The following is a 12,728-nucleotide window of genomic DNA, read 5'->3' on the forward strand; positions in this document are numbered from 1 at the left end:
AGCATGGCTGTTGCTGAAATATCCCAAAGGCACTTTTTCAAAAAGCAACTGGACTTTCTTTGTTTTTCCTTGAAGATGTTTCGCTTCTCATCTAAGGAGCTTTTTCAGTTCTGACTGAATGGTGGAGAATGGAAGGATTTATATTCCTCACAGTCGTCTGGACTTGAGTGCTAACAACCAGATGGCTGCGAGGAATATAAATCCTTCTATTCTCCACCATTCAGTCAGAACTGAAGAAGCTTCTTGGATGAGAAGAGAAACGTCTTCAAGGAAAAACAAAGAAAGTCCAGTTGCCTTTTCAAAAAAGCATCTTTGGGACAACCATGGTTTGGATGACTGAGAATCTTCAGAGAATGTTGCCTAATATAGACAATGGCAGACTCTGGAACTTATCTCTCCAGCCGGCTTATCTAATTCTCAAAGCGGTTTCACTAAACCATTATACTTAGGGAGGTTATTGCTAAGGCAGGATTTTTTAAATTTTGCAGTGTTTGAAAGACATGTTCTGGATTATCTTAATCTAGAAAAAGCTCCACTTCTAAAGTGCTGATTCCCAACAATAGTTTGATTGGAACAATTCACCCCTTTTCTAAATTTCTTATGTATGAGTGCCCAGAAAAATACAAATGTCCCATTCATGCCAAGGAATTATGATACTGACAAGCAGCATTTTCATATACAGATGTCTATTACTATTAGGTTCTGAATAGCTTTTATTTTCTTACTTGCATGCATTCACAAATGTATTTCTTAGTAACTTCTCTTCCACATAGAAAAGTATTAAATATATGGTTCAGCTTTTGCAGAAGGAAGATTCCAAAATCTGGGTAGAACTCACATCTAAATTGCTTGTACAACAGAACCTCTTATGCAACTTAATATCCAAAATTATCACTACTGAAAGATTTCATTCTGCAGATGCTTGCTGTCTTTTGCCTAAATTCAGATTTATAATGCGAACTGATTAGAGAAATCCTTCAATCAGTTAGCTGTCTTGCATCTAAGATTAACTTTAATTGGTTGAGCTATTCAGTGGAAAACAATATAAAATATAAAATGAAATATGCTCAGAATTATTGCTCTTTATTTCAATTAACTAAACTTTTAAAAGAGTCCTATATGAATGTATATTTCCTATTTTCTTGCAACCTCTTTATAAAATTATATACTTAATAATTATTTTATTTGCATTTTATTTAGTAGCCTGAACATCACAAGCAATAATGTGGGCAGAAAATATTGTGAGGCAAAATGATTACCACAACAAGACAGTTCCTAAATTACAAACTAAAAGCAATTTTCAACAAACCAAAAGCAGTTATCCTATAGTTTCCTCACTCGGTTTTTCTGGTTCAGGTTCTAATTCTTTCTCAGATTCTCCCCCAGGTTCTTCCTGTTCCTCTCCTTTCTTCTCAGTTTCTCCTTGATCTGGTTCTCCCTCCATCTGTTGCATCTCCCCATTCCCAGACGCAAGCACCTCTTCTCCTTCTTGGGGTGATACCTCTTTCACTTCTTCAGATTCAGGTTTCTCAGTTTCCTTCTTTTTTTCTGTATCGTCTGCATCTCTCTTGAGTTCTTCCTCCTCCAACTCTTCTTCTTCCTCCTCTTCATCTTCTAATTCTGGGAAATAATAAAATTTCAATGTTTATATCCATGTGTACTCTCAGGTTTATGACTTCTCAGCCATATTTCCATTTTACAGCTATGGGAGAGGCAGGATTACTAAGGAAAAAACACAAAAAAATGAGGACAATTATAAAAGAAACATAAATGGATGGCTTTTAATTTCCTATTCAGAACTTTGAGAGCAGCTATATTATTCTTTTGTGCCTTCCCTTATAATATGCAACTGTTTTTTGACAGTGAGCATAAAGGTATGGAGATTCCTGACTTATCAGAAATAGAAAGACAGGAGGTCCACTCAACAATCCTCAGATATTCATTCTAGAAAAGAAATGAAGACTTCTATGCTGAATTAATGTATACCAACACTGAAGTTTAAACTTAAAATCAAATATAAAAATGTGGTCAATCAAAAAGAGAAAAATGCAGTGCTACCTACTAACCAAAAATAAGAGACTGGAGAAATACTACCACCTATAGGACAAGCTTTTCTATGCAGCTGCAATGCTTATTCATTCACTTTTAATACGGAATCCAAAATCATTGCATTCCAACATTTAATGTTGCTCATTGTTTTTTGAGACATGATTATTATGTATTAAATACATTTGTAGTGTTTATTTACAAATGCAGATAATATAGACTTATCAGAGATTTTGTACTTTTAATTAAAATTGTCTACTTGCACATTTTAGTCATTATTTTCTGTTCAGCACAATAGGATTAATAGTGTATTACCTCTTTAATTAATCTGTCTCGGATCCCTGAACATCTGAAATACTATTGACTGTTCCCTCTTTTTTCTCTCTCTTTCTTTCCTCTCTCTCTCTCTCTTTCCTCTCCCTCCCTCCCTCTCTTTCCTCTCTCTCCCCCTCTATCTCTCTTTCCTCTCCCTCTCCCTTTCTTTCCTCTCTTTCTCTCTCTTTTTCCTCTCCCTCCCTCTCTCCCTCTCTTTCCTCTCCCTCTCTTTCCTCTCCCTCTCTCTTTCTCTTTCTCTCTCTTTCCTCTCCCTCTCTCCCTCTCTTTCTCTTTCTTCTCCCCGTCTCTCTCCCTCTCTCTTTTTCTCTCCTTCTCTTTCTCTCCCTCTCCTCTTTCTCTCTCTCCTCTCCCTCTCCCTCTCTCTTTCTCTCTCTCTCTCTTTCTCTCTCTCTCTCTCCCTCTCTCTTTCTCTTTCCTCTCTCTCTCTCTCTTTTTCTCTTTCTCTCTCTCCCCCCCCCTCTCCCTCTCTCCAATCTTCTGCTCACCTGGTAAGCTGGCTTCAGGCTGTTTTCCAACAAGCTGACACACATTCTTATTGGGCTGGCTCTCTCCTGCCCTTCCTGCTTCCTGCAAAGATGCAGTAAAGGGAGGAGCCCTGCCCAATAAGCTTGTCAGCTCGTCGGAGAACAGTGTGAGGCCACTCTCTTTTTTATACACAGAGAGAGAGAGAGAGAGAGAGAGAGAGAGAGAGAGAGAGAAGGGAAGCACAAGTGCCTCTCTTTGTCTCTCTCTCTGCAAATGGCGGAGGAGGCTAGGAGCCGCAGGAGAAGGTTCAAAGAGCCACATGTGGCTCCGGAGTTGCAGGTTGCCGAACCGTAGGCTATACAAAACCCAGTAAGGGATTAAGTCCCATAGGCACTCAGTTGTCAAGTCATACTTTGCAGATTAACACATACATTTCTATTTGACTGTAACCAGTGCAGAGCTGACAATATAGGTACAACGTGCTCCCAGATTGGGAGCCAATTAAGATACAAGATGCCTTAGACTGGACTAATTGTGATTTCTAGATAATTATTTAAACAGAGCTCCATGTAAAACACATTGCAGTAGTCTGTGAAAACATTATTATCACTAGTTCTGCCTGTACCAGGTAAGAGAACAGTTGGTGTATAAGCCAAAGTTGGTTAAAAGTTTTCCCAACTAGAAGCCTCTACATGCTGTTCAAGCAGAAGCTATGAGTCTGGAAGAAACCCCCCCCCCAGTCACAAACCTACAGCTGGATAAGTAGTGCCTGTTCAACAGGGATACCGCTTGGCACCTAAGGAGAATCCCAATGTATAAATAGCAACTCCATTTTCCTTGGGTTAAATTTGAGCTGTTGCCTTCCATTTGGACTGTCACAGCCTTTAGACACCAGGACAAAACTTCAACAGCATTTTCCCCACAATCCAAGGTAGCAATATATATATTATTATTATTAGCACACTAATTCCACCACATCCAAAATTGTTGGATGACTTCTTTTAGTGATTTCTTACAGATATTAAAAAGCAAGGGGTGGGGGAGAATATCATATCCTCATAATTGAAGGACCATCAAGCTGACCTCTGTTCCCCTACCACAGCTGATTAAAACCAGGAAGGAAGGAATGGAACCCTGGCAAAACATGTTTGCCTGGAATATTCTGTAATCAACTTGGTACATATACCAACCTTTCAATTCACGCATTCTCTCAAGTCTCTGTTCTTCTTTCAACTCTTTGATGAACCCTTTGTTGGCTTCATCCAGAGCCTGGAAAAAAATATAGTCTGAATGCCCAAGAGAAACTTCATGAAGATTTTAAGAGATATTCTCCTTGCATACTTAGTTTCTTTAGTGTTCAATTTACACACTGAAACAGTGTCATCAATATGTGTACTTGTAAGATATGGAACCCTGTTTTGTTTCTTTAAAGAGAGTGGCACAGGGAAACTCACATATGTATGTCAAACACAGTTATCTGGCATCTTCCAGTCATCAGAAAGGTGTGACAAGACTCTGTTGAATGGAAAACTGTGAAAACAATTAAGTTGTTGGATCTGGTAAATTGTGCAGCATGTGATTAGAAATTGAAAGAAAATGTAGTGGCTCTTGATAAACACAGGTCCCAGCTTTATTGACTTTTTAGAACAAATGAAGAGGTCTGTTGAGTTCTTCAACAATAGTCAGCCAACAATTTCAGTTGATAAGTTAGTAACTCGGCTGTTAAGTAAATCTGGCTTCCCCATTGATTTTGCTTGTCAGAAGGTCACAAAAGGTGATCACATGCCCCTGGACACTGACACTGTCATAAATATGAACCAGTTGTCAAGTATTCAAATGTAAATCACATGACCATGGAGATGCTGGAAAATAGCCATGAAGTCATTTTTTTCAGTGCCATTCTAACTCTGAATGGTCACTAAATGAACTGTTGTAAATCGAGGATTACCTGTATAACTAATACTCTATTAAAGCTAGTACTGCATTTTCTTCAATTTTTAGAATCAAAGGTAATTGTAGCACAATGAAATGATGTTTTTGCTTTCATAATAGCTTTTGTCTATGCCTCCTGTGGTTTTCTAGATTTACTATCTTCCTGAACAGGGGCATCACATGTCATGTATTTTCTCAAACTCAGGGCAGCCATAAGCTGCACTTTGGGAAGTCCCAATTTATCTTATCAACTTACCATGAAAAGAAATCATTGGTCCTAACCCTTCATGCAATCTTTTTCCACCCTCCATTTTTGTGTTACTTACAATGATGATTGCCTGCTGAGCTGCATCATTATGGATACGTTTTGCCTTCTCTAGAGCCTTTTCAAAGTATGTGACTGCAGACTGAAAATCCTCCAGTTTAACTATGAATAGATAAAGAGAAACTGACACAGGTAGTGTTCACGTGACACATTTCCAAACTGAGTATTGTACAGGAAACAAGATACTACCTACCTAATGTAAAAACTGCCCAGGACTTGAGTAGAACAGTATTTGGGTTTTAATTTTTAATATCAATAACATTTTTAACTTTTTGTATAACAACAGAGTTCATTAGATCAAGTCCTTTTGAATGCAGGAATTAAAAGCAGTTAACTGGATGTTTAGTTGTCTCCCTTTGTCCTTTTAAAGTTAAGAGATTACTGTGTTTTTAAGACATAGAAGCAATCCTGTAGTTTTAAACAGCAATCTGAGTTGGACTCATTTGTATTTTAACAGTGAGCATGTGCATGATTGTCAATATCTTGGCTAACTGAAGTTGCTGAGTTGAATAGTAGGTGGCAATTTTCTCTACCGCAACAAACTAAACATATCTGTGGAGATTCTCTTATATAGCAAATAATGATAAATGGGTTTTCATTAGAAAAGAAGAAGGAACTCTGCTATGTAAAACAGACCCAGTCCAGCCAGTAAAGATAAACATTTGGGTGTAAAGCTTATGCAAAGCAACTTACCCTGTGCCTGTGCCACCAATACACCACCATTGAGCTGCCACTCAATGTCTCCCTCTTCCTCTGCGCACTGCAAGGACTTTTCACCATAGTCTCGAGCTTCAGCTGCTTTGTTGAGTTCTAGGTAGCATCTGCCAATTTCGTGGAATAACCAAGTTTTCTCCAAGTTACTCTTCATAAGAGGAATCTTTTCCTCCCAGCTTTGCAAAAAAGAAATGTAAAGATTTATTTACAGAAAATAAATTTAGCCTTTAAAAACATTATTCTAGACTCTGCCAAGACTCTAGCTTCTGCCAAGATTCCTGATTTCTATTTTTATATAATTGTTACAAATGATTACAACTCTGTTAAGGGTGGGTCAGAGATGAGATTCAGAGATTAGAGATTACGATTAAAATGGTGGGGCCTTATAGATTTAAAGGAGAGCTGATAAATATATGTCACCATTGGGAGTTGGCAGCTAAGACTTTCAGGAGGCAAATTTTAGCTTTTGTCAGGAATGGGGATTATACAAGAATCCTTAGCCTCAAGTCTAGTGCTAGTTACTATCATCCATATATGGTAAATCGGTTTTCAGGGGAAAAAAACAATTTCAAGTTTCCATAATAATCAATTTTTCTTAATGTAGTAATTTCAGCCTTTAACATTAATTTTTCTGCATCTTCTCATTCTTTGGGACATTCACTAGATTATGAGTGAGGGGTCTCTGTTCCTCCCAATGACCTAACAGTGTGTTGGCTAAGACTGATGGGATGGCATTTGGAGGCTACAAGTTCCCACTAACCTGGATTCCCATTCTATATCCCTGGCAGAAATCAGTTCTAATAGCTGTTAATATATCATTACTTTTCTTTAACTGACATTGCTCTCCTTAATCATTTATAATCAGGTAAAGTTAAAATAGGACAAAGGCCTTATCACTGTTTGACTTCCACGTACGTGTCAATGGCTTCCTGAAAGTTGCCCATACGGGCATGTACTCGACCAATGTTGTCAAGGGCTCTGGAGATGGCATCAGTCAGGTTGCTGCAAAAAAAGCCAAAAGCAAATGATCTGATACTATTACAAAAATATCCCATCAACTATCACCAATTCTGGATATTATCTCTATGCATTAATGTATAGTGCACTATGAATGTGTACAATACTTTAAAACATGAGTGGCAGTTTATGATTTGTAGTATGTGTGTGACCTCTGCCTCCAGTTTGCAGCCCCAATTTACATTTCCAAAATTTAACAGGGAAAACTTCTCAATGTTGCCTATTTATAATGAACTGAAGAGGTAAATAGATGTGTTCCATGCCTGTGAGAATATCCCTTCTCATCTTCCAAACCTGAAAAAGGATACACAATATGTTGCTCTGGTAACTTTGCCCTTGCAGACTGCTATTTTTGCCCTTGCAAAAAAAGAAGACTGCTATTAGTAAATTGTCTAGGGAACTCAGACTTATTTCATCTTTAATATGTATTGTCTAAGAGAAGTGATATGTAGAATCTCCTTGATGTCTCTAATTACTGCTGTATTGCCTGTAGATATCTAAAGAGGATATCTGTTTAATTGTCCATAAAAATATAGAATATTTTTCCCAATGTTTTATGCCTATTAAATATTGCATTACTACATATTAACATTTACATATATTTTATTGCACCTTACTTAATACACCAGGATAATACTTTGTTTTTTATATTGATAAGCTGGTAGGTTTGCAGATAGTCCTCGACCTACAACCATAATGGAGGCTGTCCACTACAATCACAAGTGGTGACAACTATTATGTTAAACAGACTCACTTAATGGCTTCCAGCCTCTGTTCTCCCTGATGCCAGTTATTCAAATGCATGGATCATTAAACAAGTATGGAGTACCTCATGGGTGGATGAGGTCCTGGGAAGCCTACCACTCACTTCAGTCTAAAGGGAGACAAGCAATAAAAGGCTTTACAAAGCAAAAATATCCCAGTCGGGGGAACGGCCCAGCTAGATTAAGCCTAGCGCCATATTCCAATATCAGAGAGGCTTCCAAACAAGCCTCTGTGGGAAAAGAACCTCTGCCCTAACAGCTGGACATTGGGAGGAGCAATGTTTCCTTTGCTTAACCCCTTCCCTCCTCCAGAAACCCTCATTTCAATTAAAAAAAAAAAAAGCTGGGAGACATACTTGTTGATTGTTTTCTCCTGTCCCAAGGTGCTGAAACTAAACTCTCCACCTCTGCCCTCCAATCTCGATCCCATTTAACCATCTCATTTGCTAATTTACTGCAGGTCTGGAAAGCTGATGACAAAAACTGTTAAGTTTTTAGCTTGACAAGTGACTGCCAGGCTGAAGAGTAGAGGAAAGGAAGAATGCAAGCAAAAATAAATAAATCTTCCTGCAACTTGTTTGTGTGGAGGAGATGAACAAAAGTTCAGCTCAAAAGAAAAAGCAGCTACACCACAAACGGGCAACAAATGGCCGCAGCAGAAGCTGGGAATCATATAGGCAGCACTTAAGCAAGGGAAAGATTTTAGGAAGCTCATCCTGGAGCTGCCATCTTTGCATGCAGGCAGCTGGCTTTCCAAAAGCCCAGCAAGAGCCTGGGAAGGTTTGCAGTCTCTCAATGGCCAGCTGAGCAGAATAGAAAGCTCGGAAAGCAGCTGCCATTTCTGCTAGAAATTGTTGAAGCACTGAAAATGACAGCTGCTTCCAGGAGGTCTGGGGAACAGGCCAGAGTACTGCAGGATCCAGTCAGGACAGGATGGGGGAGAGAAGTGAAGGGGGTGGGATCCTTGTGGTTGGTCATAAGAGCGAATGACTGCAGGTCCACTGCAGCCACCATAACTTTGAAACTGGGTCATATGTAGCTTTTGTGGTTCTATCGTAACTTTGAATGGCCGTTAAGTGTATCCCGAGAACTACCTGTATAGGTTTAGTTTAATTTGTTTTTATAGATTTAATATTTGTAACTTTTCATTGTATTTCATTCCCCTTATTAATTTTATATGGAGAATATTGTATATTATTGTATTTTTTTCTTACTCTACGCTGGTCATTGATCAAAATAAAGTTTTTCTCTCTAAGATGCGTATCTTTTCTGCTTCTGCCAAAGTTGCCTATCTCTGCTTTAAAGAGTACAAAGGGCCCCAGCAAAGCAGCAGAGCAGGCTTGGAATATTATTCTGCTTTTTAAAGTGTTGTAAGAACAAATCAATTATATCAATAACTGATTAAAAAAGGAGATTAAATAAAACAATTACATGATATGGATCATTTTTTAAATTATTTGTTAAGAACTTATTTATTTAAAAAAATCTTTTCTTTTATATATTTAAGAGAGCAATATGGTAAGGATTGCAATTCAACCTTTTTTAATGGCTAATGCTGAATTTTTGTGATCATTGGAGAGTGAAATCACAGCAGAAATAATTTAATTCAGTAAAATGATTATCTTGAAACTATAGGTTAATCATAAATCTTGGAATCAGTGTCCCTAAATCATAAAATGTCATTAAAGGGCCTCAGCAATTGAGAGAAAGTAGTACAGTGGAAAACTCCACTTACTTTTATCTTTTTTAACCACTCCACTGCAAATAACTCTAAGCTCAAGATAATAGAGATATTATAGGGAAGTTAGACAGGACAGACTTGTCTAGCAATGGAAATTTTCTTCCAAGGAGCTCAGGAGAAGTGCATACACTGATATGCTGATCACACACTGTTTTCTAATCATTAACAAACAAAAACATCATAATCCCTTGGGCAATTTTGCTTTTCCCAGGAAAGAGGAAAACTGGGTGATTGCTTCTTTCCTACTTTTCTTTGGCAATATCCAGATCTAGCTGATGGCTCTGCAAAGCTGCCATCATATTCCCCATCTCAATGTGAGCATTTCCAATGCAGCTGTAAAGATTTCCAACCAGCTCGCTCCTGTTGGGGATTTCATCATCAGACCAGCTCTGGATTTTTTTCAGTACTTGCTCAGCTTTCTGGCAACTTCTTTCAGGGCAGCCACTGGTCAGCACTTAGGAGAAAAAGAAAAAAACCCTCTGCATGAGCAAATATGCTAATCAAGTGTGCATGCACTGAAACAATGCACAGAAATTCAGGATGATCATATGAAATACTTATTTAATACAAAACTATCAAGTTTTTCTCAGCAGGTTTGAAGATAATAGCTAATTTAGGTGGTGTTAAAAAGAAACTAGATACATTCATCAAAGACAGGACAGTTAATGGCCATTAAAGTTGATTACTACAGTATGTAACTCCTGAATCACAGGCAATCTAAGTCAAACACCAGCAAGAAAAGCCTTAGATACTTCCACACATTGCTTATAGTTTTAGATTATAATGAAAAATGAATCATTTATTGCACCTGTACATTAAATTGTATTATTATTTTATCTTATTTTTCTTTTCTTTTTTCCTATTTTCTTTTTTCTTTTTCTAAATAAAAGCCCTCCCAGATTTCTCCATGCATGAGAACTTCATGAACAAACCTAATTGGGTAATGAGTGACACAGCATGCTAGAGTATAAATGAAGCAGCAGTGTTTCTCTTATATTCTTAAATTTGCCTGGAGTTTGGTACAGTTTGATACATTTCACATATTTCTAAAAGAATAATTATCTCACAAAACAATGCTAGAAAATATCAAAAGACATTCAGATAATACCAAAAAACAGATTTTGGAATCTGCTACTTTCTGAGGTTATAGGAGATAATATTTTAGAAGAACAAGAAGTATCACTCAAAGAACTTACTAATAGGTGCTGAGGATATTTTTTTAGTAAGAAATATGATCCTAGATACCAAAATATTATACTCTATACATTAAGAAGTCACACATATTACATACAGTATATTATTTCAAAGAATTGACAAAAAACAAATTGGAAGGATCCTGAAAGCATATTTTCTTAGTTAGGACAATCCTTGTTCTGTAAATATTGCAGATCTATCTTATTTGAGGCAGCACACAAACAATCCCATTAATAAATTCTAACTGGTCCCCATTTTCACCTGAGCCACCTACGCATATCAATGTCCTCCATGCTCTTTAGTATGTATCTTGCCACCTCAGAGGGCTTCCGCTTTTGATCCCGGGTCCATCTTTTCAACATAAGCTTGCGATCTCTGATCCGGGCATAAATAGGCTTTTGCTGCTGCCAGAAATCTGTGCGAGTATCCAGGTAGGAAAGACCCTCCTGAAGTAAGTCTCCAACAGTTACTCCCTGCTTGGTAACGCTTTTGATCAACTCTGCAAGAAAGCCAGAGGCAAAAATAGGGTGAGTTATTTTGAGTAGATAAGTAATAGATATATTATCAATCCAGTTGGTGTCAAAATACTATATTTGTTAGACTCAGAGTACTCTTCTCAAATGTGGTTTCCCCTATAAATGTTTTCCAGACAGTTCTGAAAGAGAGCTTATTTAAAGAAAAACTTCCAAACGTTGATATGCTGGTAGTCTTTGACTAATGACCACAATTGCTAAGTAAGACAGTTATTAACTGAGTTTTGTCCCATTTTACAACCTTTCTTGCTACAATTCTTAAGTGAATCACTGCAATGGTTAAGTTAGAAATATGATTGTTATATGAATATGGTTTCCCCATTGACTTTGCTTGTTAGAAGGTTGCAGGAGGGTTATGAAGGTTGCAGTATCCCATTAAAAAAATCAGTTGCCAAGCATCTGAATTTTGATCACATGATCATGATGCTGCTGCAATGGTTATAAATGTGAAAACCAGTCATAAATCACTTTTTTCAGTTCTCTTGTAACTTTGATAGGTCACTAAATGAACTGTTGTAAGTCTATGGACAAAAAGATCTGTAGGAAGAAAATGCAGTTTTTTTCCCCACAACTAGTAAGCATGAAGATGAAAGAAGTCTTTCAGAAGAAGAAATGTCCTTAGAAAAATATTTCAATCACAAAGCAGAAATCCATGCAAATACAAATTCAAAAAGTTTGAAGTGATTGTTTAACTAAATAAATCTTACAGGTTTATAATATGGGGCTAATCTCTCTTTTAAAATAATACTGGCCTCTGTACATACGCGGGGCTTATATGGGTATGTCATTTGTAAATCTTCCTGAGCAAAGGCAACTGATCAGCCAATATGTATATTAACTAAGGATTATGAGAACAAAAGTCCAACACATTCAGCAGCTGTCTTAGAATCTATAAAAATGTGGATATTTTCAAATTAACTAGAACATCAGGTAAAGATGATGAATCAAGTATTGCTTACCCAATTAACAACAATAATAATAACCACCACCTTTGAGGTCTTTTAGTCCAACACCCTGCTCAGGTAGGAAACCCTATACCAGGCATGCCAAACTCGCGACATCACATGACATTGCACGATATACGATGTATTGCAATTTTTCCCCCATTGCTGGCAATGGGGTGGGCGCAGTTTCAGCGTGACGCATCCGGCCCAGGGACTGGCAGTTTGACACCCCTGCCCTATACCATTTCAGACAAATTGTAAGTCTCTTCTTAAAAACTTCCAGTGTTGGAGCATTCACAATTTCTGGAGGCAGGTTGTTCCACTGGTTAATTGTTCTGTCAGGAAATTTCTCCTTAGTTTTAGGTTGCTTCTCTCTTTGATTAGTTTCCATCTATTGCTTCTTTCCTGCCTTCAGGTGCTTTGGAGAATAGCTTAAATCCCTCTTCTTTATGGCAACCCCTGAGATATTGGAACACTGCTATCATGTCCCCCCTCGTCCTTCTCTTCGTTAAACTAGGCATACCCAATTCCAGCAACCGTTCCTTATATGTTTTAGCCTCCAGTCCCCTGATCATCTTTGTTGCTCTTCTCTGTACTCTTTCTAGAGTCTCAACATCTTTTTTACATCGTGGTGACCAAAACTGGATGCAGTATTCCAAGTGTGGCCTTACCAAGGCATTGTAAAGTGGTATTAATACTTCACGTGATCTTGATTCT

General features: G+C 37.7%; 1 protein-coding gene across 1 annotated transcript in view; it reads right to left on the bottom strand.

Annotated features, from left to right (window-relative positions):
• Positions 1-661: 661 nt before the first annotated feature.
• The window catches only part of TTC25 (tetratricopeptide repeat domain 25), an 18,755-nt gene continuing 6,688 nt past the window's right edge, over positions 662-12,728 (bottom strand). The window contains exons 6-12 of the mRNA XM_015832225.1: positions 10,809-11,033; positions 9,587-9,794; positions 6,734-6,820; positions 5,798-5,994; positions 5,106-5,206; positions 4,038-4,116; positions 662-1,620 (exon numbers count right to left, since the gene is read on the bottom strand). Coding sequence (XP_015687711.1) covers positions 1,319-1,620; positions 4,038-4,116; positions 5,106-5,206; positions 5,798-5,994; positions 6,734-6,820; positions 9,587-9,794; positions 10,809-11,033 — 1,199 coding nt within the window. The 3' untranslated portion in view covers positions 662-1,318. The remainder of the gene's footprint in view (positions 1,621-4,037; positions 4,117-5,105; positions 5,207-5,797; positions 5,995-6,733; positions 6,821-9,586; positions 9,795-10,808; positions 11,034-12,728) is intronic.

This window comes from Protobothrops mucrosquamatus, unplaced genomic scaffold, assembly GCF_001527695.2.
Source record: "Protobothrops mucrosquamatus isolate PMUCROS unplaced genomic scaffold, P.Mucros_1.0 scaffold1, whole genome shotgun sequence".
In the NCBI taxonomy this organism is placed as follows: domain Eukaryota; kingdom Metazoa; phylum Chordata; class Lepidosauria; order Squamata; family Viperidae; genus Protobothrops; species Protobothrops mucrosquamatus.